Source organism: Ochotona curzoniae, unplaced genomic scaffold, assembly GCF_017591425.1.
Source record: "Ochotona curzoniae isolate NIBS_2020 unplaced genomic scaffold, NIBS_Ocur_1.0 contig_2469, whole genome shotgun sequence".
Taxonomy (NCBI): domain Eukaryota; kingdom Metazoa; phylum Chordata; class Mammalia; order Lagomorpha; family Ochotonidae; genus Ochotona; species Ochotona curzoniae.
The window spans coordinates 479,902-506,597 of record NW_024465471.1 but is presented as its reverse complement, the minus strand read 5'-3'; the positions used below and the strand labels follow the sequence as shown (position 1 = coordinate 506,597).

Below are 26,696 nucleotides of genomic sequence, written 5' to 3'. Positions count from 1 at the left end.
CACGCCCGCCGTCCTCCGCTGTGAGTCCTGGGCCGCCGCCGCCACGCCAAGGCGGTTGGCTTTCCAGGGAGGATGCAAGCTTGCAGGAGGGGTACAGGGCTTCTCCTGCTGTTTGGATAGTGGGTGCCGGTGTGGCAGTGCGCTAACAATAAATAGCCCGACGCCCATCAACCTGCACTCCAAGTACCTGTTCCTGGCCTTAGCGAGGGGATGGCGTCTCTTCCTGGTTCCTACAACAACGCTGGGCTGCTTCTACCCTGTGCTAACTCCTCAGGATGACGTGCACTCTCTTCCTCACGTTTACCAGCTTTATTATTCTTTTCTTGTTGGAAAAGCAGATTTATAGAAAGCACAGGCAGACTTCCCATGCACTGCCGCACTACCCAAATAGCCCCAAGGGCTGGAGCTGAGCCAATCTGAAGCCAGGAACCAGGAGCTTCTTCTGAGTCTCCCACGCGGGTACAGGGTCCCAAGGCTCTGGGCCGTCCTCCACTGCTTTCCCAGGCCACAGGCAGGGAGCTGGATGGGGAGTGGAGCAGCCAGGGTTATAACCGGCGCCCATATGGGATCCTGGCGCTTGAGGGGGGAGGATTAGTCAGTGAGCCATCGCGCCAGGTTCTGTGTTTCCCCGGGCTTCTAGATCTGCTTCTCCCCTGGGGCTGATGCAGTGACTTTTGGCGCACTTGTGTGCTGACAGCAGCAGTACCTGTCAGTCTTCAGGCAAGGCTATGTGGCAACGCAGGGTTAACTCCCCACATGAGCTGAAGGAGACAGAGAAGCACTGAGGACACAACTTTGGGAAACAATGGTTAATGCCAGTTCAGCAGCCATTTCTTGCCAGCTCAGATGGGTGCCCAATGGTGTCAGCCCGTTCCCCAGATGCCCTTTACAGCCCAGGCTATGCCCCGCAACAGTCAGGTGTCCCATGCACGTGAACACTCGAGTCAGCACCTGCCGCCTCCCAAGGTGTACATTAGAGGGAAGCTGGGACTCAAAGCCAGCAAGGGCACGTCTGCCGTCAGCTGCTGCAAGTGTTGCAGTGTCTACTAGGGAGGCTCTGGCAATATCCCAGGCCTTGACCTTGGGAGCGGGCTTGGGAGGACAAGGCAGCCGGGAAATGTTTGTTCCTTTGGCAGGGAGGGGATGGCTAAGGATGAGAGGCCACAGTGCTGTGCAGCCTGCCAGATCTCCTGGCGGCCAGCTCAGGGGTATCTGAGACCACTTCTGTTGAAACTTGCATGCTTTGCCTGCCATCCCACCGCAGTTATCTAGTCCGGCTCAGCTGCCACCTGTCTCGGGCCTCCCCGGCAGCATGGAGGAAAGCTGTTGAAAGGAAATGTACTATCTCTGCATAGGGAGGCCCCGAGAGCAGTGCAGGGTGGGTGGAGAGCTTGGTGTGAGAGGCTGCGTGTAGTGTTGTGCCCCACCCCCGGCCAGGACCAGGCAGGTGCAAGCTACAGGGGAGAGAAGGCAAAGGAGCCTCTTCCGGCGGCAGGAAGTGCTAACCACCTATGAGGAAATGAGGCTTGTTCCTCTGCCAGGCGAGGGCAGAAGGGGAAGCATGGCTCACCCTGCTCCCTCCCCCACAGCAGCAGCCTACGAGCCCCACCCCAGTTCCCAGGGCTCCTTAGGCCTGTCTCAAGGCTGGGGTTGCAAGGTCTAGGAGTCTGGGGGAAGCAAAGGACGGCTAGGGAGGCTCAGATCTGGAGCTGGTGAGGGCGACTGAGGTGGCGCAGGTTGGCAGTGGGCACAGGTAGCCCAAGGGCTGGCCCAGCGGGAGGGGATAATGTGACCGGGAAGCAGTGGGGTTTGAGAGGGGCGCTCTGAGACAGCCCCCCACCAGCTCCTCGGGGAGGCCATGCCAAGCCAGGGCCGTCTGGCCCCGCCTCGTCGGGGGCCTCGCTGGGGGCGGGGCTGCGAGGGGCGGAGCCCAACAGGGTGCTGGGCGCAGCGGCCCAGGTCCCCGCGCCCGGCCTGTTCGTGGCCGCGTGGGCGCAGCGGGGCTCGACGGCTGCCACCTGGCCGTCATGGCCGCACACGGAAAGCTGAGGCGGGAGCGGGGGCCGCAGGCCGAGTACGAAACGCAAATCAAAGGTGAGAGGGTGTCTGGCGCTCCAGAGTGCTTCCCTGCTGAGGCCCTGAAGGTCGCGGCAGAGTTCACAGCGGCTCGTCCTCACTCCCCCCACCCCCGCCACGCGCTATGGGACTTGACTCCTGGACGTGAGAGGAGGAGGGAGGAGGAGGGAGCCCCAATGCCCTGCGGGCCTGCTGGCTCCCACCGGTCCCCCTTCCTCCTTCCGGCCCCTCTCCACTCTCCTTCGAGCTCCCTGTTCCTCGCGTGCTGGCCAGATGAACCGGGATGCCCTTGAGAAGGCGGCGTGGGATGCTTTGACTTTTCTGGGGGGGTGGGGAAGATACTAAAGGAGTGAAAGCGAGTGGGCTGCCGCGCTCACGAGCAGCGCCGTCATCACCTCCCTGCACCCCCGGCAAAGAGGGATGGCGGCTGTGTCTTGGCTTAAGAGATTCAACAGGGCGGTTGGTAAACACCTCTGTGCAAATCGCATGCAAATCAGCTCTGCCAAGCTTCTGGTGGTCGGGTTCAAGGGCAGACCAGCTTTGCAACGGAAAATCAGCAGCATGTAAGGTGCTAGAGCCTTCAGCCACCTGTGCCCTTCGTCACTGTCTGATGCATTTTATAGATGATGTTCACAGGCCCAGGGACCTGTGGTAGCTTGCCTAGGAGGCAGGATAAAATGAGCGTGCGAAGCAGCTTCTGGTGCAGCCCTCCTGTGCAGCGCTAGCTAGCTTGGGGTGACTTGTGGGGAGCTGGTCCCAGCGCCGGCGTGTCTTAGATGCCAGCGTCCTCCTCCACAGCCCAGCAGCCTGAAAGACTGCAGAATTCTTTCCTCAGCAGTGTATGGCTGCTGGGTCACAAGGATGGCTTGCAAACCTGCTCCTCCTCGGTCAGGGCCTCCACTGTTTGGAATCTCGATTGCATCCCCCCACCCCCACCCCAGCACACTAGCAGGGTCACTACCTCAGCTCTCCGAAATCTGAAAGGTCAGCACCTCACAGTTTGGGAGGCAGAAGTGAGAGCAAGTGGCCCGCTCACAGGAAGTGGTGCTGGGGCCTTGGGCCAGTGTTGTGACTCCAGTCTGTGGGGCCTTCCCTCCTTCCCTGGGCCACATGTGCAGTGCACCCCTGCTGCGGCCCGGGCTGCGCTGGGAGAGTCACGGCGCTCGGCCACTGCACAATGGCTCTGATATCCTCCTGTGCTTGTGGTTCTACGCCAGCCAGCCTGCCTTCATGTGCTGAGACCAGAGCGGGGATCCCCTGGGTAGCGAGCACGGCACCTCTGCTGCTCCCTTCACCTGCAGTACGTGTCTGTGCTCAGAACATGCGTGTGTCAGCAGCGCAGGGGCAGGCTGGTGGGAGTTGAAAGTTGCTTTTGTCCCCCAAATGTTGCTCTGACTTACGGTGGGCCCCCAACCCCACCCCCTCCTTCCAGCGCCTGTTGTCCCGGGTTCTGCCCTGCCCTGGATGCGTTTCACCAGAGGGGGGCGTTGCCAGCCGAGGCTCGCCTTTATCTAGCCTGAACGCAGGCTTGCTGGCGCTGGAAAGGAATCATTCCGGCTCAGGAATTCCGGTTAAAAGTCCCTGGGGCCCTCGCCGAGCCCCTGCGCTGGGGGTGGGGAACGATGCCTGGACTCCAGGAGAGAGCTTCGTCCTGCGCCAACGTGGGAGTAGGCTCGCCCCCCCTGGGAATCTGCCAGCAGCACTGAAATGCCTTTGGCACAGCCTTCCCATGTCCTGCGTGGGGCCTGCCACCTGCAGCGCACATAGGAGGCCTGCCGGGCCCCGCACCTGCAGCACCACCACTTCTCGATCGCCATCCGGAAACCTCTGCCTGCCCTTGCCTGTTGGGTGTCTCGTTAGCTACCACTGCTCTCGAACGTGCTGCCCCTCCTACCCCACATTTTGAGCCTAGCTGTGCAAGAGAGGGCATGCCCCGGATGCAGAGTCAACACAAATCTAGCCAATAGTAAGGTGTCAAAAGGGCCCTGGGTGTTTGGTATCCGGGATGCGACTCTGCCCAAGGAGGGGACAGAAGATGTGGGCCAGCAGTTCTCCACTGCGACACTGCGTGGCTGCCTTTCCCTGCAGCTTGTGGGCAGCTCTCCCTGCTCTGAGGTTAGGAGTTCACGCAGCCTTGCTTGCTGAGCAACTCAGGGAGCAGGAAGGAAGTGGCAGGGGAAGCTTTCCAGAGCCCGGGAGGGCAGAGAAAGCCATGGGCAAGGTGGGCCTCTGCGCTCGCTGCAACACCTTGCCCATTTCTGCTCAACCACTTGGCTCTGATCATTGTCCTTCACTTCCACCTGACTGTGGGTGCATGGAAGGCTCCCCCAGGGCCCTTCCCATGACCCACAGCTCCTGCCTCCTGCCTTAACACGACCCTTAGCCTGGGCTCCGGCCTGGTGGTCTGTGCTCATGTCCGGCCTGGCCTGAGCCCATTGTCCTCTGCAGAGATGCGTGGACAGCTGAATGAGCAGCTGCGCTGCCTGGAGCTGCAGGGAGAGCTTCGGCGGGAGCTGCTGCAGGAGTTGGCCGAGTTCACACGCCGCCGTGCCGAGGTGGAGCTGGAGTACTCCCGGGGCCTGGAGAAGCTGGCAGAGCGCTTCTCCAGCCGTGGAGGCCGCCTCGGGGGCAGTGGCCGGGAGCACCAAAGCTTCCGGTAGGTAGCAGTGTCTGTCTGGAAGGTGGAAGGTAGTCCTGTGGCGTGGCCTGAGTGTCCCCTTGCACCCACAGCAAGGAGCCTTTGCTCCTGTCGCCCTTGCATTGCTGGGCCGTGCTGCTGCAGCATACACGCCAGCAGAGCCGGGAGAGTGCGGCCTTCGGTGAGGCGCTGGCTGGCTCCTTGACCCAGCGCCTCAATCACATCGCCGAGGACGTGGGGCGCATTGTCAAGAAGGTGAGGCTGTAGTCCAGGTGGCCTGCGGTGGCAGGATGGGAGCTGGGAGGAGCTGAGCAGCAGCCGGGGTGCTTACTGTCTGCTCGACCTCCAGAGTAAGGACCTGGTGCAGCAGCTGCAAGAGGAGCTTCTGGAGGTGGTGTCAGAGCTGCAGGCGGTGAGCTCTAGGGGAGACCATGGGAGAGGAGCAGACCACAGGCGGGGGGGCTTCCTCTGTGTCCCAGCAGTATGTCCCCATGGATCGTGCAGTTGTCACATGGCAGCCCCATGTGGTCCGCAAGGAGGGCAGCGGGGCAGGGCTGGCCGTGGCCATGGCCTACCGTGGAACTGCCTAGCCTGGCCTCCCTACAGGCCAAGAAGACTTACCAGGTGTACCGTGTGGAGAGTACGAATGCCGAGGCGAAGCTGCGAGAAGCTGAGCGCCAAGAAGAGAAGCGCACAGGCCGGACTGGCCCGGTCACCCCGTTAGCTGCCCCTGGTGGTGTGGAGACTGGGCCCCTCCGCAAGAGCTCTGTCAAGAAAGGCAGCCGGCTGCTGGAAAAGGTGCAGCCGTAGGGTCAGGGTCCACGCTGCTGCTTAGGTTTTAGCTGTGGAGGTGGCTGGTGGGGACTCGGGAAGGGCGAGGCTTGGCGTGAGGCTGTCATTCTTGTTGCCACTGTCCCCCCCAAGATGACCTTTGTGGTCCCTTCTCCCCAGACCCTGCCTTTTCCTGTGTGTAACCCCCTCCCCTACGGGCTCTTGATCTGCTTCTGGGCATCCCCTAGGTCCCCCACTTTTCATGGATTGATTGATTGATCAGGTCTGTAGTTCCACACCCCTGAACCTGCTGTCCTGGGAGAAGTCGCAGTGGGTGCTGGGAGCCAGGCAAGAGGGCAGGCACAGGAGACAGGGAGAGGCTGAGCATGTGACCCCAGCGCCCTTCCCTTCATCCGCCTGAGCAGCGTCAGGCCAGGTTCCTGGAGCACAAACTCAAGTGCACCAAGGCGCGCAATGAGTACCTGTTGAGCCTGGCGAGCGTCAATGCCGCAGTCAGCAACTACTACCTGCGGGACGTCCCGGACCTCATTGACGTGAGTCGGCCTGGCTGCGCAGTGGCCTCCAGGGAGCCCGGGGCTTCTGGTGTGCGGTGTGCACACTCAAGGGTCTCCTTGTCTCTCTGCAGTGCTGTGACACAGGCTTCCACTTGGCCTTGGGGCAGGCGCTGCGGAGCTACATGGCCGCTGAGAGCCGCACCCAGGCCTCCCAGATGCAGGGCCTGGGCAGCCTGGAAGAGGCTGTGGAGGCTCTGGACCCTCCTGGGGACAAGGCCAAGGTGCTTGAGGTGCATGCAAGTGCCTTCTGCCCCCCACTGCGTTTTGACTACCAGCCGCATGAGGGGGATGAGGTGAGACACGTGGCAGAGGGCTTCATGGGGCTGGTGAGTGTGGCAGTGTACCTGTGCTTAAGGATGGCCAAGGCAGCACAGGTGCTCCCTGTGGAGGCCACGCAGCTGGCCACGCACCGCCCTCCTGCATCTTGGGAAAATTGACATGTTGCAAATTGGGGAGGAGAGGACTGCCACAACTCCTTCAGCCCAGCCTGGGAGCCGCTCTCCTCCCGGCTTCTGGGCTGCACTGGTGGGCTGCAGTTCCTGGTGGCTGACTTCCAGCTTACGTTGATTCCCTCTAAGTTGTGACTGCAGAGGGGCCTCACGGTCCCAAGAGCCCTATGCGACACCATGGGCATCCTCAGGCTGGTGCTTCTCAGTTCTCTTCCTGGGAGTGCCCCCACCTCATGGGCCCCCTCATTCCTGATTTGTCCCCTGCTGCTGGAGGGCGCCTGCCCCAGCAGTCTTGGCTCTTAGTGCGTCTGCATGCCCTTCCTGCTCTTCATTGCAACTTTATGGCCATGCATAGAATTCAGGGTTGAAATGTTCCTTTGTAGGATGTTGCAGACAACATATTTTTCCTTGGAGCTTTTGTCCCTTGTAAAATTTTCATAAAAGATTTATTTTATTTATTTCAAAAGGAAAGTTAAGAGAGAAAGTGGAAAGAAAAATTCTCTTTGTTGGTTTACTGTCCAAATGGCCACAGTGACTGGAGCTGAGCTGATCCGAAGCCCGGAGCCTCTTCCGGGTCAAGGCTTAGGACTGTCCTCTCCTCTGCTTTCCCAGGCCACAAGCAGGGAACTGAATTAGAACTGAAGGAAAAAGAAAAGAACTGGAGCAGGAGCAGCTAGGACACAAACCAGCACCAATATGGGATACTGGCACCACAGGCAGAGGCTTAGTGTGCCACACCACAGCAGAGGCCTGTTGGAACATTTTTAGGAGACTCTGGCTTGAAGAGTCTTTTGCGCTTGTGGCGCAGGCTGTCCCCCATTTGCTGGGGTCTGTGGCTCCATCTCTTTGGTGCAACTACTTGCCCCCGGCGGGAGCTCTTGTGACCCTCTGTGGGAGGCTGGGGCCAAGGCCCGAAGCTGTCCTGACTCCGCAGGAGCACCTGTAACTGCTGCGTTCCTGCCTGTCGATCCGAGGAGTGCTGTCACACTGAGTCTGGGGCATGACCTAGGGAGGTGCCAGCACAGTGAGAGATTCTGTGTTTGTGCCCTTGCCTGAGGCTCTTGCCAGGCCTGGGACTGGCATTGTAGCCCCCTTCTTCAACTCTGGCTAGCGTCCCTGAGGCCACAGTCCCTGGTTTGTGCTGCCTGAGGTCAGGGGCCTGCAGGGCGCACTCAGCACTGACTGGTAGCCCCTGCCCTCCTCTCTGCCCCCATGTTGCTGCGTGTCTCTGAGCGCCACCCCTGCACATGCTGCCTGTAGGTGCTCTCAAGCTGTTGCTTCTGCCCTGCCTGTCTGCTCTCCCCAGCTGTCTTGGCAACACGAGTGCTGAGCCACCTGCAGATCACCCAGCCCTTGCTTGCTATGCTTCATTTTAAATATTTATTTGAAAGGCAGAGCTACAGAGAACAAGGGACAGAAAGAGATGTCTTCCCCCTGCGATTCCCTTCGTAAATGCTGCAAGGCCTGGGCTAGGCGCAAGTGCACAACTCCCGGGGCTTCACAGGCACAGTAGCAGGGGCCAAAGTGGAAGTGAAGCTGCCGGCTCTGTGATATGAGATGCTAACCTAGTGTCCAACCAGGCTTGCCCCTGCAGTCTTTTTTTTTTTTTCTTCTAAGAGTTGTTTATTTTTATTAGAAACTCACATTTACAGAGAGGAGAGACAGAATAACTTTCCATCCCACTGGCTCAGTCCCCAAGTGGCCGCAACAATGATCTAGAGCCAGGAGCCAGGAGCTTCCTCTGGGTCTCCCACATGGGTGTAGAGTACCAAGGCTTTGGGCCGTCCTCAACTGCTTTCCCAGGCCACAGGCAGGGAGCTGGATGGGAAGGGGCCTGCTGGCATTAGAACCAGTGCCCATAAGGGATCCTGGTGCATGCAAGGTGAGGACTGTACTACACCACGCCCTACAGTCTTTTTTTTTTAAAAGATTTATTTATTTATTGGACAGTCAGATATACAGAGAGGAGGAGAGACAGAGAAGAAGATCTTCTGTCCGATGATTCACTCCCCAAGTGAGCGCAACAGCCGATGCTATGCCGATTTGAAGCCAGCATCCTGGAACTTCTTTCAGGTCTCCCACATGGGTGCAGAGTCCCAAGGCTTTGGGTTGTCCTCGACTACTTTCCCAAGCCACAAACGGAGCTGGATGGGAAGTGGAGCTGCCGGGATTAGAACTGGTGCGTTCAAGGCGAGGACTTTAGCCACTAGGCCACGCCGCCGGGCCCATCCTGCAGTCTTAATTTTAAATTAACCCTACAATGCAAGGGGGACTCTTCAGGGTGCTGTGTCATCGTGTAGTGGGTTGGTTCTCTACTTTGGAATAACAGCATCCCATATCAGAATGCAGCTTGGAGTCCAGATTCTATTCCAGCTCCCTGCTAACATACCCGGGAAAACAGAGGGTGGCTCAGGCACATAGGAGACCCAAGAGTTCCTGGCTGCTGGCTTTGGTCTGGCCCAGCCCTGGCCGTTGTGGCCATTTGGGTGTGAACCAACAGATGGGACAGTTTTCTCTCGCTCATCACTCTGCGGCTTCAAATGAATGAATAAATATTTTCTTAGAAACTAGAAACCTGGAAGTTCTATTCTGTTAAAAACAAGAACCAAAACGTGGCCTCCCAGCGTGACTCTCAGCCAAGCAGTGGCTTCCATGCTGCGGGTCCGGCTTTCCCCCTCCCCTGGCCCTGGGCGGCAGTAGGGCCTAGCCCTCCTCACCACCATTTGTTTGAAAGAAGCAACTTTACTGCAACTAGACTCACATGCCACACAACACGGCAGTGAGAGGGCGTACTCCATGACTCCAGTGTGTTCACAGAGCTGCCCAGTCAGCTCTGCCATGGGGACTCCAGGATGTGCGGCCCTGGCACTGCTGCACTGGGTCGCCTTCTCCCCAAAGAGCTCCAATGGCTAGAGCTGAGCCAGGCTGGAGCCAGGAGCCTGTGACTCCATCTGGGTACCTGCTGCTTTTCCCGGCTGTGTTAGCAGGAAGCTGGATCAAAAGGGGAAGATCCAGGCCTGGCACTGGTGCTCTGACATGGACCACGGGCTCCTAACTAGTAACTTAAACCACTGTGCCACAAGCTCGCCCTTTCAAAAATGAAAAAAAATGATTTCAGGGGCCGGTGCTGTGGTGTAACGGATAAAACTGCTGCCATGGTCCTGGCCGTTCTACTTGTGCTCTAGCTCCTTATTCATGGCTGAGAAAGCAGTGGGAGATGGCTGACGTGCTTAGGCCTTGCACCCACATGGGAGCTCAGATGCAGCTTCAGCCGGGCCTGGCCCTGCCCAGTGGCTGCGGCCATCCGGAGAGTGACCCAGCGGGTAGAAAATGGAAGGTCTCTGTGTGTGTGTCTGTGTCTATGTGTCTGCCTCTCTTTGTAATTTGGGTTTTCAAACATATATATATATGTTTGAATATATATATATATTTAATGAACTTCAGGTGGAGAGAGAAAGAACACTAGAGATGTTGGACAAGAGCCAGGGTTGAGTCGGGTCAGAGGCAAGGAGCCCAGAATTCCTTCGGGTTGCTGGCAGGGACTCGGGCACTTGCTGCTCCTAGGGTTAGCATGGAGAGGAAGTGGGGCTAGGGTTCAAACTTCACTTGGCTATGAGTGCACAGCCCACCTGCTATGACGCCACACGCCTGCCCCATCGTGTTGTAAGGCTGAGTATGATCCCGTTGCCTGGAGATGCCACACTGCTTCTCCATCCGTCAGGTGGGGCTGTGTGGGGTGTTTCTGCTCAGACTTGGCCGGCAGCCCTGCCCACTGCTCCCTGTAGGAGGCTGAGATCCAAGTAGACATGGAGCTGAGGGATGAACTTCTGCCCCGAGCCCAGAACATCCGAAGCCGCCTGGACCGACAGAGCATTGAGACCGAGGAGGTATGCTCACTCACGGGGACCTGCGGACCTGCGGCCTGCTGCTCGGGCTCTGCCCAGCCCCTTCCCGCCACTGCCCTGCTGCCTCCTCTGCAGGTGAACAAGACGTTGAAGGCGACCCTGCAGGCCCTACTGGAGGTGGTGGCATCTGAGGATGGAGACACACTGGATTCTTTCCAGGCCAGCCCCTCCAGCGAGTCCCTCAAGTCCAGTAGTTCAGACCCGGGCAGTCGGCAGCTGGGCCGGAGGCGGGGCCAGCAGCAGGAGACAGAGACCTTCTACACCACGGTGGGGGAGAAGGCACTGGCCCTGGGCCGGGGGAGGGGTGCTGAGCAGAGGTCCTGGGCGGGGCCAACACTGGCAGTGCTTCTCGGGGCTTCTAGAAACTGCAGGAGTACCTGAGCGGACGGAGTGTCCTTGCCAAGTTGCAGGCCAAGCACGAGAAGCTGCAGGAGGCCATCCAGCGAGGTATGCCTCCATCCTCCAGGGCCCTCCCCACCCAGCAAGGGCCCTGCTCTGCCCCTCAGCCTTCGAGCTGTGCCTCTCTCTGTGGGTGCCCAATATCCTTTCTCCCCAGGTGACAAGGCAGAGCAGGCGCTGTCTCGGTGAGTCCTTCCTGCCTGGCCTCTGGGAAGCTCTGGGGAGGCCCAGGGTTCTGAGTGACTGCGCTGTGAGGTGGCGCATTCTCTTCTCTATGTCCATCCCCCTCATTCATCTCCTGTCCACATCAGAACCCAACACATGCAGAGAAGGTTCCAGAAGAGCCGCCAGCCCCGCCCCACTTCGCAGTATAACCAGAGACTCTTCGGAGGAGACATGGAGACATTTATCCAGGTACTTGGTCTCACCTGGCCTTGAACTGACCTGCACCTGCTGCTGCAGGCGCTGCCCACACTGCACCTGCTAGTGCTTCTCCAGCCACTGTGTCCCCGAGCCTCCTAGAGTGGGAGCCTCTGGGCCCTCCCTCCCCAGGCCTTTGTGAGCTTCTGCTGGGCTCCCCTTTGCAATACTGATGGGAGGGGGCAGCTGTAACCAACAACAAGTGGCTGCAATGGGCACGCTGGGTCATCCAAAGCCAGGAGCTTCTTCTGGGGCTCCCCCATCGGGGCAGGGGTCCAATCACCCAGGTAGTCGTCCGCTGCTTTCAGAGGCACGTTAGCAGGGAGCTGGATGGGAAGTAGAGCAGCCAGGACTTGAACCAGTGCCAAAGTGGGATGCTGGAGCTGTAGCAGTGGCTTTAACCTGTTACTGCATTGTCACTTGATTCAAGATTAATGTACAACATTTTATGCATTTTTGTATCACAGCAATAAACACTCTGCCAACATAACGTAAAGCACTCTCTAAACTAGCATCGGGAGTGGCAGAGACTAGAGACCCTGGAGCACACTGCGCGCTGGGCTTGTGTGCCCAGTGCTGTGCCACAGCACAGACTGAAAAGCACGCGAGTGCTAGCCTGGGAGCGCTCTGCTGGCAGCGCAGTAAAAGCCCTCTCTGTTCCCAGAGCTCAGGCCAGCTTGTGCCCCTGGTGGTGGAGAGCTGTATCCGCTTCATTAATCTCAATGGTAAGTGGCTCGGTCCCTCTGTCTCTCGGGGCTGGTACCTGGCACAGGGGTGGGACCCCATGGCACTCACCAATTCCTTTCCCGCCCTGCAGGCCTGCAGCATGAGGGCATCTTCCGGGTGTCAGGTGCCCAGCCTCGGGTCTCAGAGATCCGCGATGCCTTCGAGAGAGGTGGGGATAGGCAGGTGGGATGGTGGTAAGGGGTGGGGGGGCAGGTGTGCTCAGCCTCCTTATCTGTGAGTTGCACCAGCAGGGGAGGACCCACTGGTGGAAGGCTGCACAGCCCACGACCTGGACTCCGTGGCTGGGGTGCTGAAGCTCTACTTCCGGAGCCTGGATCCCCCACTCTTCCCTCTGGACCTGTTTCAGGAGCTTCTGGCTTCGGCGGGTGAGACCAGGCTTGGGGCTGGCAGGGCGGGGTGCTGCTGGCCAGAGTCCGCTCTCCTGCTCACGTGCTCTCCTGGGCTGCCCCATAGAGCTGGAGTCGGTGGCCGAACGGGTGGAATCTGTGAGCCAGCTGCTGGCCAAGCTGCCTGGCTCGGTGCTGGTGGTGCTGCGTTACCTTTTCACCTTCCTCAACCAGTGAGTGTTCTAGGGGCCGGGCAGGGCGGGCGCAGGGGGAAGTGAGCCGCCATGACCCGTGTACCCCTCCCCAGCCTGGCCCAGTACAGTGACGAGAACATGATGGACCCCTACAACCTGGCTGTATGCTTCGGGCCCACGCTGCTGCCTGTGCCGACGGGGCAGGACCCCGTGGCCGTGCAAGGCCGCCTGAACCAGCTGGTGCAGACACTCATCATGCAGCCAGCCAGGGTGTTCCCACCCGCCACCGTGCTGCCAGGTCCCGTGTACGAGAAGTGTATGGCACCACCAGCTGCCAGCTGCCTGGGGTACAGCCTCGGCCCTGCCTGGGGGAGAGGGCAGTGGTGGAGGGGAGCACCCCCTGGCCTCCTCACTCGCCTCCCTCTGCCTCCCCACCCCACCCCCCTCCACCGCCCCAGGGGCATGCAGCTGGAGAGCCTGCCAGGGGAGCTGGAGCCAGAAGACAGCGAGGGGCTCCCCTCCATGCCTGCCCCAGGGGCCTCCGCAGTGTCCCCCTCGGACCTGGAGGCCGGCATGGAGGCTGTGGCTTGCTTCGCGTACACGGGCCGCACAGCACAGGAGCTGACCTTCCAGCGTGGGGATGTGCTGCGGCTGTACACGCGGGCCTCTAGTGACTGGTGGCGGGGAGAGCTCGGTGGTGTGCGGGGGCTCATTCCCCACAAGTACATCTCGTTGCCTGCTGGGTGAGTGAGCCGTGCACCGTGTGGCAGGTGTGAGGGCCCGGCCGGTCGGCAAGGGCTGGACAGTGGGAGGCCAGAGGGAAGCACCACTTCTCCAATGCAGCCAGGGACTTGCTAACTGTGCCCTGCAGGCCTGAACCGTGCACCCCGGCGGAGACTGCAGGCCCCACTGGGCGCAGGGGCCCTTTGCTTCCCGCACCCCCCGAGCGACCCGTGGAGGTGGACAAGGTAGGAGGCAGGTGCTGAGCAGATCGGAGGCAGAGCTCTGAGGGGCAGAAGGCTGGGCTGGGCTGGCCAGAAGGAAGGCCGGAGCACAGGGCAGGGTTGTATGGCAGGTGAGCCCTTGGCCTAGCTGCAAGTCTACGGCTTGTGGAGCAGCCTGCTGGGGTGCCTGTGCGTGAAAAGCTCTGGGCAGAATTCAAGGCTGGTATTTAGAGCCAAACTAGGTGACAGGCAGTGATGTGCCAGGTGCTTGGCACACCAGGGAGGAAGCAGAGGGCCAGATGGCAGGGAGGTAGGAGGCAGGAAGGCTGGGAAGTTATGTGGATTGTGCTGGGGGGCTGGGGCAGCCTGAAGCCTCCTCCTTACCATCCCCGCTCCACGCCCCTGGGGTCCATAGTGCACTATGGGCTCCTGCAGTTACGGGCTGAAGTCTCAGCCAGGGAGAGAGTCGGGGTAGACAAGTGGGGAGGGCGGGGGCAGTCCCAGGTGGAGGGGGCCTTGGGAGCGGAACTACGCAGAGCAACTGCTGGCCCTGAAGGAGGGAAAGCCAGCAGGAGCTGGGGAACAGCACCCTCCGTCTCTCCTCTTCACAGGCTGTGGCGCAGCGCATGGAGTCCGTGTTTCAAGAGTTGCTAGGAAAGACGTCTGCCGCCTCTTCTGGCTCTGGCACCCGCAGCCCGCAGTCTGCAGCCTGTGGCCGCCGAAGCCAAAGCTGAGGCTTCTCCCGTGGTCCAGCGGAGGCCCAGCTGCAGGGCCTGGACTCCACCTTGAAGCCACACTGAGCTGTCATGGCTAGCTCTTGGCCAGCCTCTGCCCTGTTTCCCTGAGAGCTGTTGGCAAGGCTGCCCACTGCCCCCGGCCCCATGGTTGCCCTCAGTCCTAGCTTAAGCTCCTCCAGGAGGTAGCCAAGCAAGGAAGCTGGGGTCCGCCCCTCTGTGGCTTCGCTCAGCGGTGGCCTCTGGTGTGGGTGGCTGGGTGGGCATTGGTGATAACTCATAAAGACCTGTGTGCTCATTGCCTGATGTGAGCTAGCTCTGTCCTGTGGGGGGTGCCCCTGGCATGCCCACAGTCTGCTAACAGTTTAGATCCATAGCACCCTGCAGCTGCCTACCCATAGGTTATATTGCTTGCAACCTGTGCCTTAAAAAAATTATTTATTTACTTTGAAACTCAGAGAGAGAAAAAACCTTCTATCTGCTGGTTTATTCCCCAAAGTCGCTGCAACGGCCAGGTCTGGCCCAGTCCGAAGCCAGGAGCTCTTCCGGGTCTCCCACACGGGTGCAGGGCCCCAAGGCTTTGGGCCGTCCTCAACTGCTTTCCCAGGCCACAAGCAGGGAGCTGGGTGGGAAGTGGAGCTGCCGGGACTAGAACCAGCGCTCCTGTGGGATGCCAGTGCTGCAGGTGGAGGATTAACCTGGTGTACCACCATGCTGGCCCCCAAATCCTATGGCTTTAAAGGCTTGTCTGCCAGCCTTCTGGGTTCCAAATCTGGGCATATATACTCTCGTTTCTCTTCAGATCGTGGAAATCTTTCGCCTTTTACCAAATTGGGGCATATGTCTGTGGCGTAAAGTGCGCTCTGTGTGTGTGTGTGTGTGTGTGCGTGCACGCGCATATATGCAGTGACTGCACCCGTGCTGGCTCCCTTGTCCCAGGAGAACCCTCCACAGTAACCCACGATGTGTAGAAAATGAGCTGTAAGTTTTATTTGGAGGGTGGGGTGTGACAAAGGAGGGGTGAGCAAGCCTGGGATGCGAAGGGCCCTGGCCGCCCTCCCCAAACACCCAGAGTCCCGGGGAGCGCAGGCAGCCAGTCTGGCTTCCTGCCTGGCACAAAGGAGCTGCAGTCTCGGAGCCTGAAGGCCTCCTGTGTGACAGGAACTGCCCAAGATGGCAGTGACGGGCTCCCAGCCTCTGGCCATCAGTGCAGGCCCTTCTCTGCTGGTGGCTCTCAAGGGCTGGCCCGGGCAGGCCGCAGAGCTCTCAGGAAGCAGTGTCCTTGGCCAGTGAGGAGCTGGCCGTGGCACAGGACTCGTCTTGGGGCCCCAGGCTGGGAGAAGCCCGCCTCCGAGCACAGCAGAGCCAGTTGCGTAGCTCCGAGGACACACTGCTGCTGAAGGAGGCGTAGATCCAGGGGTTGGTGCAGCTGTTGAGGCTGGCCAGCAGCATAAGCAGCACGAACGGGGGCCCTGCGGTGGGGAGGAGTCAGGCTGCGGCCTCCGAAGCTGTGCAGGAGCTTGCCCCGAGTGCCCGCATGGGAGCCTCCAGCCGCGGGTGGCATGGAGGGCAGAGGCATGTGGCCGCCAAGCCTGAGTATTCCCCCCTTGGCCCCAGGCAGAGCCACACCCACCTTCCCGAGGCGCCTCGGTGTCCCACACTGACCACAGCTGCACCAGGAAGAAAGGTGCCCAGCACAGCACGTAGACCACGACGATCACGAGCGTCATCCGCACAGTCTTGGCCATGGCTGCCGACACACGGGCTCCCTCGTGGGGGTCACCTGTGCGGCACCCTACACGCCGCCCCCCAGCCCTCTCCGATGATCTTGGTACCAGGCTGGCATGAATCTCCCGAAAGATGAGCACCTGGCAGGCAGCGATACCCAGGGCAGGTGCCACAAACACCATCAAGGCGATCCAGGTGACATAAGCACGCAGGCCCCAGGGCTCCACGAACTGGGCCCAACAGTCGAAGACCCCACTGCCATCACCCACGTCTCGCTGGGCGAAGATGAAGAGCTGGGGCAGGCTGAGAAGGAGCGAGAAAGCCCAAGCCAGCAGCACGGGCCGGTTCCAGTGAGCCCCACCTCCATGGCGATACGCCAGCATGGGGCGGCAGATGGCCCGATGGCGGTCAAGCGTCATGGCCAGGATCATGTAGGAGGAAGCGTACATGCCTACCATCTGCAGGTACTTGACCGCCCGACATAAGGCATCCGGCCCATAGAAGCGGTCGGTAGCGTCCCAGGCCAGCTGTGGCAACACTTGGAACAGCGCCACGGCCAGGTCGGCCAGGCACAAGTGGCCGATGAAGACGTGCATGGGTGCCCAACGGCCACGCCGGCCTCGCCGGGCGAGGGCCCCCAGCACTAGGCCATTGCTCAGGGCCACGGCCACGAAGACGGTGGAGAGCAGGGCCAGTTCTGCGCGAACCAGCACCGGGTTGCGGGGGCCCAGCGGCTCCTTTTGGCTGCTGTTGCTGGGTGGACTGGGTAGAGAGAGTGGTCCTGGCAAGGCTGGGTGGGAAAGGGGATGGCGTCTTAGGCAGGGGCTGTGCACGGGGACACGGCTCCCAGTGGGTGCCTGCCCAGTGCCTCCTGCTTGCCCGCCCTAACAAAGCAAGCCTGTGGCCAGCCGGGGAGTGGGGATCCTGCCCGCCAGCCTGGGGAGGCACCCCTGCTCCCTCAGAGCCCCGCAGCCGGCAGCTGGAATTTTACCTGAAGTGATAGACGCCATGACCATGGTGCTGCTGAGGCAGGTGTCAGCGGCCAGAGACAGGCCCAACTTGGCCCACACTGTGGGCAAGGGGCCAGCCGTCCGTCCTGGGGGCTCTGCGCCACAGCCGAGAGCGAAGCTGGGGTAGTGCTTGCCTGGCGTGGGTGCCTGCACGGGGGCTCTCTCACAGGCAGAGGAACAGGCGGTCAGAAAGCAGGGCTTCCCAGCTTCCTACACCCTTCCCCCTGCCCCAACAAAAGCCAAGAAATGGCACAGCATGGCGTGGCGGAGGGGCCGGCCGGCCGCCCCTGGAGCCCCTCAGGAGTCCCTTACCTGGCTGCTCTTGGGGGCTCCTTGGCAGCTGAGCAGAGGTGTGAAGGTGGCTGCTGGCCGACTCTGCTCTCCATCACCGCCCCGCCCCGAGCCAGCCTCCCGGTGCGCGCTGCCCAGGACTTCCTCCCCCGCCCTTCTCCACCAGCCGCCCTCCTCCACACCCCTTCCTGGCCCCAGAGCCTGTGGTCCAGGCTCAGGCCCAGCTGCCCACCCCCACGCCAAGCAGCCCACCTTACTGGAACACACGGAAACAGGGAGTTCCACCACGCAGAACTCAGGCCTGCACCGGCTCCTCTTTCCCCTCCTCCTACTTGCCCTCAAAGAGGGCCCAGCAGTGATAAGGGCCAGGAAGTGAGGTGGTGTAGTGGGGGCCACACAGGGTTTTAAGTGCCCCTATGAGATCCAGCTTCCTTTCCAGGGGCCTGTGGAAACCGTGGACACCCCCACCCTCTTCCTGCGCCCCGCCCTGGCCGCACCTGCCCCGGGAAGAGGCCTGCCCTCCAGGCGCTGGCCTTCTCCTCCCCCACACACATACACACACGCACTCCTGCACGCGCATGCACACGCACGCGTGCTTTCTGCTGGGGTGCCTGGGCCCTGTGCTCCTTGTACTTGCTCCTGCCCTTCCCCCTCGCTCTCCCTCGCTTTGACCCTGTCCAGCCCCTGCAGCCCCTGCAGCCGGGTGGCTTTCTGTGTAGCCCAGCCCCAGCCAGTGAGCCGTGGCCCACTGCTCTGGGCGGGGCTCCTGTCTTACTTGCTCTTTGTTCATCTGCAGCGTTGGAGACCCAAGTGGCTTCCCACCATCCCGGAGGCCTGCAGCTGCCAAGGCCTCCTCCTCCTACGAAGAGAACCTGGAGACAGCTCGGTGCCTTCCCCACACCCAGTCCTTATGGGGTACACAGGATGCTGGGGTGGGTGCCTGCCAAAGATACGGAGATGCGGGTAGCATAGTAGCTGAAGTCCTCACCTTGCACGTGCCAGGATCCATATGGGCACCAGTTCGTGTCCTGGCTGCTCCACTTCCCATCCAGCTCCCTGCCTGTGGCCTGGGAAAGCAGTGGAGGACAGCCCAAAGCCTTGGGACCCTGCACCCGCGTGGGAGACTTGGAGGAGGTTCCTGGCTCCTGGCATCGTACCTGCTTAGCCCTGGCTGTTGCAGCCACTTGGGGAGTGAACCAGCACATGGAAGATCTCTCTGTATGTCCTTCTCTCTGTAAATCTGTGTTTCCAATAAAAGTAAATAAATTTTTTTAAAAAGATACCAAGATGTGCACCGCCTGGCCATGGGTGCCTGTGCCACCCATTCCTGCCTGGTAAGGACGCAACGTGCTGCACCCTGCGGGCTTCTTACTAGAACACTCCAGGGAAAGCCACCACACACAGCTCTTGTCCCAGCCCAGGGCTTCCTGTGTGCTGCCCTGGGGCTTGGAATCCAGTGGACAGATCTCCTTGTCACGTGATGACGCCTCTCAATTGGCCTCATCTGACTGATGGAAAGACGAATGGTGGCAGTAATAGTCAAAGGCATGAGGCTACCACCAGCAACCTACTTATTTATTTAAAAGGCCGAGTGGCAAACAGGAAGAAAGAGACAGAAAAATAGATCTTCCGTCCTCTGGTTCATTGTCTATATGGCCAGAATAGCAAGGGCCAGGGACTCCAGCCAGATCAACCACAAGAGTGACAGGGCCCCAAGCACCCAGGCCCCAAGAGAGGGGAGCCCCAGTGACACCGAGAAGGGATGTGTGCTGCATGCAGTGGTTCAACCTGCTATGCCCCATGGCAGCCCTGGAACGCCTTCTTTCCCTCCACTGAGAACCCCACTGGATGGTGTGGGAGTATGCTCACAGAAAGATGGAGGAAGCCAGCTCAGCTCCAATGTGGCCACGTAAGAGCAGATACCCCCAAGCAAGGTGGCAGGAGTTGTGGCCCTCTCTGCTCCCTGGTTTGCCTGTCTGCTGTTATCCAGCCCAGGGAATTCTGGGGAGGACCCAGGAGAGAACCGCCTCAGCCAACGAATGCAAGGGCTGCTGCTGTAGCATAGTGCTGTAGCATACAGGCGTTCTTCGTGTCCTGGTTGTGTTACTACTTCTTCTTCTTTTAAAGATTTATTTGTTTGTTTGTTTGTTTGGAAAGGCAGATATATAGAGAGAAGGAGACACAGAGAAAAAGATCTTCCATCTGCTGGTTCACTCCCCAAGTTGCCACAACAGCCAGAGCTGAGCCAATCTGAAGCCAGGAGCATCTTCCAGGTCTCCCACGTGGGTGCAGGGTCCCAAGGCTTTGGGCCGTCATCTACTGCTTTCTCAGGCCACAGGCAGGGAGCTGGATGGGAAGTGGAGCAGCCAGGATTAGAACTGGCGCCCATATGGGATCCCAGTGCATGTAAGGTGAGGATTTAGCCACTAAGCTACCACGCCAGGCTCCCTGGCTGGTCCACTTCCATCAAGCTCCCTGCTAATGTGCCTGTGAAGACAATGGAGACGACTCAGGTGCCTGAGCACCCATGTGGGAGATGTCAAAGAAGCTCCTGCTGCCTGGCTCTCATCCTGGCAAGCTTCAGCTCTGAGAAGCCACTGGGGAATGAAGCAGTGGATGGAGGATCTGTTTCTCGTGCTCATGATTTTCAAATAAATGAACACAATTTTTAAAAAATTGAAAAATGGGGCTGGTGCCATGATGTAGCAAGTTAATATTCCACTTGTGTCACTGGGATGCCATATGGGCACTGGTTCTAATCCCAGCAGCCCCACTTCCCACCCAGCTCCCTGCTTGTGGCCTGGGAAAGCAGTGGAGGACGGCCCAAAGCCTTGGGACCCTGCACCCGTGTGGGAGATACCTGGAAGAAGTTCCTGGCTCCTGGCTTCGGATCAGCTTACCTCTGGCCTTTGTGGCCTTTTGAGGAGTGAACCAGTGGATGGAAGCTCTCTCTCTCTCTCTCTGACTCTACTTCTCTCTCTCTAATTCTGACTTTATGTAAATAATGTTAAAAATAGAAAATAAATTTTTAAAATGAAATAAAATAATCTGTAAAGAGGACTTGGCACAATAGCCTAGTGACTAAATCCTCACCTTGCATATTCCAGGATCCCATATGGGTGTCGGCTCATGTTCTGGCAGCTTCACTTCCCTTCCAACTCCCTGCCTGTGGCCTGGGAAAGCAGTCGAGGACGGCCCAAAGCCTTGGGACCCTGCACCTGCGTGGGAGACCCGGAGGAAGTTCCTGGCTCCTGGCTTCAGATCAGCTCAGCTCTGGCCATTGTGGCCACTGGGGCAGTGAACCAGCAGACAGAAGATCTTTCTGTCTCTCCGCCTCCTCTCTGTAAATCTGCTTTTTCAATAAAAATTAAATCTTTTAAAAAATTATTTATTTAGTTGAAAGAGAATGAGAGAGAATTTTCCATCCACCGGCCCACTCTTCTAATGCCGTCATCGGCCACCTTCCCCGGTGTGTCAGCAAGGGTAGCGGTGCTGCAGCTTGGACAGCCTTCCACTGCGGCACACGAGGCCTGAGCAGTGGCTTGGCCGGGGCCACCACAGTGCCCCACTCAGCCGCCATTTATTTTTTTTCCAATTTCATTCGTTCTGAAGACAGAGAAACAAGAGAGACCTCTCCACTGTGCAGGTTCACTCGCCACATGTCTGTTGCAACACCCGCTTAAGTCATGTCACAAACTCATCTGGCATTCTGCTTTCCAGGCTCTGTGCCAGAGGACAGATCGAGCTTGAAGTGGATCAGGGACTTGAACCCAGGCCCTCCCATGTGGAAGGCAGCATCCCAACCAAAGACCCAGCAGCGGCTCTGCACTGCTTTGTTTTATTTCTTTATCCTTTTTAAAATTTTTGACAATCTTTACATAGTTAATTAGGGCACAAGGGTTCAAGGGCTACAGGAAAGTGGGTAAGATTATTATTTCCACAGTTTTTTTGGTTTTTTTTTGTTTTTTTTTTTTTAAAGATTTAGTTATTTATTGGACAGTCAGATATACAGAGATGAGGAGAGACAGAAGGGAAGATCTTCTGTCTGATGATTCACTCCCCAAGTGAGCGCAACGGCCAGTGCTACACTGATCCGAAGCCAGGATCCAGGAACTTCTTCCAGGTCTCCCACGCGGGTGCAGGGTCCCAAGGCTTTGGGCCGTCCTCCACTGCTTTCCCAGGCCACAAGCAGGGAGCTGGATGGGAAGTGGAGCTGCTGGGATTAGAATTGGCGCCCATATGGGATCCCGGGGCGTTCAAGGCGAGGACTTTAGCCGCTAGGCCACGCCGCCGGGTCCTTCCTTCCACATTGTTTTTTTCCTGTATCTGGGGTAAAGGGGGAGATACAGGGAGAAGCCCCACCCAGTCTCCCACCCACCCCAGGTCCCCGATGTGGTGCATGCTCCGAGGGTCTTGCTCAAGTGGTGTTGAGAGTTCAACAGTTCTGAATTGCTGCCAATCTCGCCATTCCAAGCACAATGAGGTCGTTGAAGAATCCACTGATTTGACATAGTGCATCTTGGAGTCTCCGTTTGCCCAGTTTTTCACTGCCAACATATGGCTGGGATAGTTGGTTGATTTGTTCTGTCCTCTGTTGTGGTGCCAGGTGTCCTCTGCAGGTTCCGATGGACTGCTGTATCCTCCATGTGCACCTGGTTATGCTCTCTACTGCTCCATCTGAGCCGCTGAGGAGGCTCGGCTCTGGCACTTGCACTTATGGCAGATCATGGAATCTGCACTTCTCTTCATGATTGGGGTTCTGAGTCCGGCAGTTCAATTGGAGGAATCCCCAAAGAAACTTCGTCTGAGGTGATCCCAGACCCATACTGTTTTGTTTCATTTATTTATTTATTTCAGAGTCAGAAGAACAGAGAGCTAGAGATCCTATCTGGTGGTTTACTCTCCAGACACTTGCAACAGGCAAAGCTGGGCCAGGGCTGGACTTGAACTGGTAGCCAGGAACTTGGTTCAGGCCTCCGCATGGTTTGCATGAACAAAATTGCTTGAATAAACACTTCTACCTCTCGAGTCAGAGTCTCTCTATTTCCCTCTCTCACCCAGGACAATCTCTCTCCCTCTCTCTCTCTCGCTCATATTCACACACATTCATCTATTGCTTCACTCCCCAAATGATTGCAACTGCCAGAACTAGACCAGGCTGAAACCAGGAACCTGGAACCCACCCGGGTCTTCCAAGTGGGTGCAGAAATCCAAGGACTTGATCCATCTTCTGCTGTCTTCACAGGTGCATTAACAGGGAGCTGGAGTAGAAGTGGAGTAGCCTGGGCTTGAACCATGTGCAAATGGGATGCTAGCAGCACAGGCATTGGCTTAGCCCACTGTACCACAATGTCAGTCCCCTCTCCCTGCTTTTCTGTATTGCTAATTTTTTAAAATACAATTTAAAAAAATACTTATTGATTTTTATTACAAAATCAGATATACAGAGAGAAGATCTTCCGTCTGATGGTTCACTCCCCAAGTGACCGCAACGGCCGGTGCTGAGCCAATATGAAGCCGAAAGCCTGGAGCTCTTCCAAGTCTCCCACGCAGGTGCAGGATTTATTTGAAGAGTTAGCGAGTGAAAGAAAAGATCTTCCATCTGCTGGTTCACTCCCCAAGTGGCTGCAACCACAGAACTGAGCTGATCCAAAGCAAGGAGCCAGGAGCTTCTTCCAGGTCTCCCATGTGGGTGCAGGGTCCCAAGGCTTTGGGCTGTCCTCGACTGCTTTCCCAGGCCACAAGCAGGGAGTTGGATGGGAAGCAGCACCCACACAGGATGCCAGTCATAAGCAGCAGCTTCATGCCTGGAAGCCCAATGCCAGCCCTTGTTGGCTACAGGAGCGATAAGCAAGTGGTTGCCCAGTGGCCTGCAGAGTCCCAACTCCAGAAAGCCACAGCCATGGCCCCAGTGGGGCCATTGGTACACAGCAGCCTGAGCTCACAGCCTCAGCTTGCTTGCCATGCTCCCCCTAGAACCTAGCTAAATAGGCTCTAGGTGTTTGGCCTAGGAATTGAAACTGCAATTAAGACGGCTGCTACCGGGGCTGGCAGTGTGGTGCAGTGGGTGAAACCATGCTTATAGTACCAGTCTGCCTCTCGTTCTATCTCATGCCTGCATCCTACACTGGAGTACCTGAGTTGGAGCCCCCATTCCAGCTCCCGATTCTGACTTCCTGCTCATGCAGTTCCTGGGAGGCACAGGCTAGGGCTCAGTGATGGGACACTTGCCACCCACGTGCCCATGTGGGACACTTTGATCGAGTTCTGACTCCCAGTTGAGAAGTGAACCAGTGGATGGCAACTGTCTCTGTCTACTTCTTTGTTCTCTCTTACTCTTTCGCATGCACATACATATATATAAAGGTGCGGTTGGTGGGAGAGGGAGTTTGGCACTTTTAATCGTTCTGTATGTTCAGGCCAATATAGTCCCAGGCCACAAGCATGGAGCTGTAAGGGAAGTGGAGCAGTTGGGACAAGAACCGGTGCCCATTCGGGATTCTGACGCATGCAAGGCGAGGATCCAACCCATGAGCTGTTGGCATTGGACCCAAAACCTTATTCCACTTTATGGCTGAATAATACTCCATCATAGGGATCGACTGTATGTTGTAGATCTTTTTATCTGTTGACATTTACTTATTCACATTTAAAGAATTATTTATTTTTATTGGAAAAGCAGATTTCACAGAGAAGGAGAGACTAAGACCTTCCATCCACTGGTTCACTCCCCAAAGAACTGGTCTGAAACCGGCTTCTTCCAAATCTCTCACATGGGTGCTCAGACACTTGGGCCATCTTTTTTCAGGCTATTACTAAGGAGCTGGGTGGGAAGTGGAGCAGTTGGGAGGCTAACCGGCCCCATATAGAATGCCAGTGTCGCAGGGTGGAAGATTAGCCTACCACATCATGGCGCCAACCCTGGAATTGTTCCTTTTTACAAAGATGTTTTCCTGGACCTGGCGCCATGTTTTCTGGTGGCTAAATCCTCACCTTGCATCTGCTGGGATCCTATATGGGCGCCGGTTCGTGTCCTGGCTATTCTGCTTCCCATCTAGCTCCCTGCTTGTGGCCTGGGGAAACAGCAGAGGATGGCGCTTCATGGTGGGTACAGAAGTAGTAGGGGCAAGTGGGGTGAGCAGAGAGTCCTGGCTCCCCACAGCACAGCTGGGCACCTCTGCCTGGGCTCCTGGCCACGTGGCCACTCCCCTGCCAGCCCTGCCCATCTCCCTCATTCCCACCGAGTGCGCTTTAATGAGAAACTGCAGCAGATCGACAAGATGCACTATCCGGGCCATGGAGGGATGTGACAGCGAGGGAACGCAGAGCAACCTGGATGGGTGGTGTGTTGGAGGCAGGCAGTGAGCTGGCAGGACACTGTGGCAGCTGTGCCCCAAGTGCCTGGGGCCCCTGTGCATGACCCGGAGTGAGCCGGGTCTACCCTATCCTAGGGCAGGCTGACTGGGCATCATTCCTCCCAGGGAGGAGTCAAGACTGTGGCAGCTGAATGAAGACAACCACAGCCGGGACTCCTCAAATGCTTTGAGACAAGCTCTCAAGAACAAGATGCAGTGTGGCCTCCCACTGGCTGGGCCTGTGGGTACCAGTGGCTGATTTCTCCTTGATGATTTTGGCATCCTCCCTTAACGCACAGTGGGCACTGGGACAGGAAGTAGGAGAGCAGGGGAAGACCAGGCCCCTGATAGCCTGGCATAAATAATGCCAAATAGAACAGTGGCCATCACACATGTTAGCAACTGCATCGTACGTATGGATGACAGACAACTGAATCAACCCATCAGCACGCTCCTGACAGATTCCCTCGGAAGCCTGGCCATGCGTGCTGTGAACAGCGTCATGCGGCTGCGAGAAAACTGCAAACAACCCCACTGTCACTTAGTGGGCAGGGTACTAGACAGCCTAGCATGCAGTCAAACAATGAAATAGTACTCAGCAATGGAAAGGAGCAGGGGCATATAGGCACACACAACTTGGACACATCTCAAAAGTTATGCTGCAGTATAAAGGCCAGAAAAAAAGAGCATAAACTCTATGACACACTTGTAGGAAGTTCTAGAAAACACATCAGATCATTGGGGCCAGAGAACACTACAGGGGCAGTGATGGGCTGCAGAGGCATGTGAGAAGCAGGTATTGGTGGATCTGTAACTGGGGTGCCAGCATCCCATATGGCCACCAGTTCATGTCCTAGTGGCTCTACTTCTGATCCACCTCTGCCTGGGCTCCTGGCCATGTGGCCACTCCCCTGCCAGCCCTCCCGGCTTATGTCCTGGGAAAGCAGCAAAGGATAGCTCAAGTCCTTGGGACCCTGCACCCACGTGGGAGACCCCAAAGAAGCTCCTGGCTGCTGGCTTTTGATCGGCTTGGCTCCAGGCCATTGTGGCCACTTGGGGAGTGAACCAGCAGATGGAAGATCTCTCTGTCTCTCGCTCTACCTCTGCCTTTTAATATATATATGCCTTTCAATATCTGTTTCAATCTAAATGTGTACACACACACACATATATATATGAACAAAGAGGCACGTGGAAGTGTGAAGATGGCTGTATACCTCAAGAGGACAGATTTCATGCTGTGTGAATTACACTTATACACACACACATATATGTAAGAATTGTGAGGCTGGATGAAAGTAAAGCGGAGCTCAGAGGACACCTAAGCTGTGAGCACACGGAGAGGGGAAGGAGCGGGGAGCCACGTGGCGCTCATGAGGCCAGGGGCCCACTGTCTTCTTGCCCCCCACCCCCTGTTGAAGGCCTCTCTCCTCGCTGCTTGGGCTCCCATGGGTCCATCTAGGTGGGTGTGCAGAACAGAGCAAGGGCGCAGCCGTTCAACAGTGGGGAGCTCTAGCCCCAGCTGGCCCATCTGCCCTCTATGTGACCTTGGGTCAGGCACAGTAGCCTGAGTTGTGTGCCTGTGATGAGCTCCTGGAGAGCAAGTGACTCTGGCCACGCTGGGTCCCTAAGGTGAGGCTAAGCTGGGGGGGCACCCTGAGCACAACAGCAAGTGGCATTTTTTTTCTTGGTTTAAAGAGACATGGAACCCTTCATTATGCATCGCACGTGTATACTAAATGAATTCTAGTCCCTTCTGGCTTTGCCCCTATAGAAGGCATCGTGGAAATCAGCATGAAATTCTAGGCTAGATCAAGGAGATAAGGAAAGCTGGGGATAAGGAAAAAGCTGGGAACTTCAGGGGGGAAGGGGAGAAGTTGTGGCCTGCTACCAGAGTAGCCTATCTGAGCCCGGATCACTGCGGGCAGGAAGTGGACTACAGCTTAATGCTTCATGGAAAATCCCTCCCCCCGGCCCAGCTCAGGGCCCCCAGCCTCACGGCCAGGGTGGGCTGTCTCCAGGTGCTGGGCCAAGTGGCGCCGCAGGTGGTAGTGGGCTGTTCCACCCCCTTGACTGTCTTCCAGCCCTTTACACAGCCTTCATCTTGTATGTCCTCCCATCCAAGAGAGACGAC

At 57.8% G+C, this 26,696-nt stretch overlaps 2 protein-coding genes across 2 annotated transcripts; one reads left to right on the top strand and one right to left on the bottom strand.

The window, feature by feature from the left end:
- The first annotated feature begins 1,936 nt into the window (after positions 1-1,936).
- ARHGAP4 (Rho GTPase activating protein 4) lies at positions 1,937-14,479 on the top strand. The gene is made up of 20 exons (XM_040974592.1): positions 1,937-2,094; positions 4,525-4,732; positions 4,807-4,969; positions 5,064-5,126; positions 5,321-5,512; positions 5,911-6,039; positions 6,132-6,353; positions 10,295-10,396; positions 10,490-10,681; positions 10,777-10,861; positions 10,971-10,998; positions 11,125-11,227; positions 11,898-11,958; positions 12,051-12,128; positions 12,211-12,345; positions 12,434-12,539; positions 12,614-12,847; positions 12,959-13,243; positions 13,372-13,468; positions 14,056-14,479. Exons 1-20 carry the CDS (start codon positions 2,028-2,030, stop codon positions 14,176-14,178), a joined length of 2,673 nt encoding a protein of 890 aa, XP_040830526.1. The 5' UTR covers positions 1,937-2,027; the 3' UTR covers positions 14,179-14,479.
- Positions 14,480-15,379: 900 nt separating this feature from the next.
- On the bottom strand, positions 15,380-16,990 carry AVPR2 (arginine vasopressin receptor 2). The gene is made up of 3 exons (XM_040974593.1): positions 16,898-16,990; positions 15,812-16,696; positions 15,380-15,650 (listed from the first exon to the last, which is right to left on the bottom strand). Exons 1-3 carry the CDS (start codon positions 16,920-16,922, stop codon positions 15,445-15,447), a joined length of 1,116 nt encoding a protein of 371 aa, XP_040830527.1. The 5' UTR covers positions 16,923-16,990; the 3' UTR covers positions 15,380-15,444.
- Between the last annotated feature and the right edge of the window lie 9,706 nt (positions 16,991-26,696).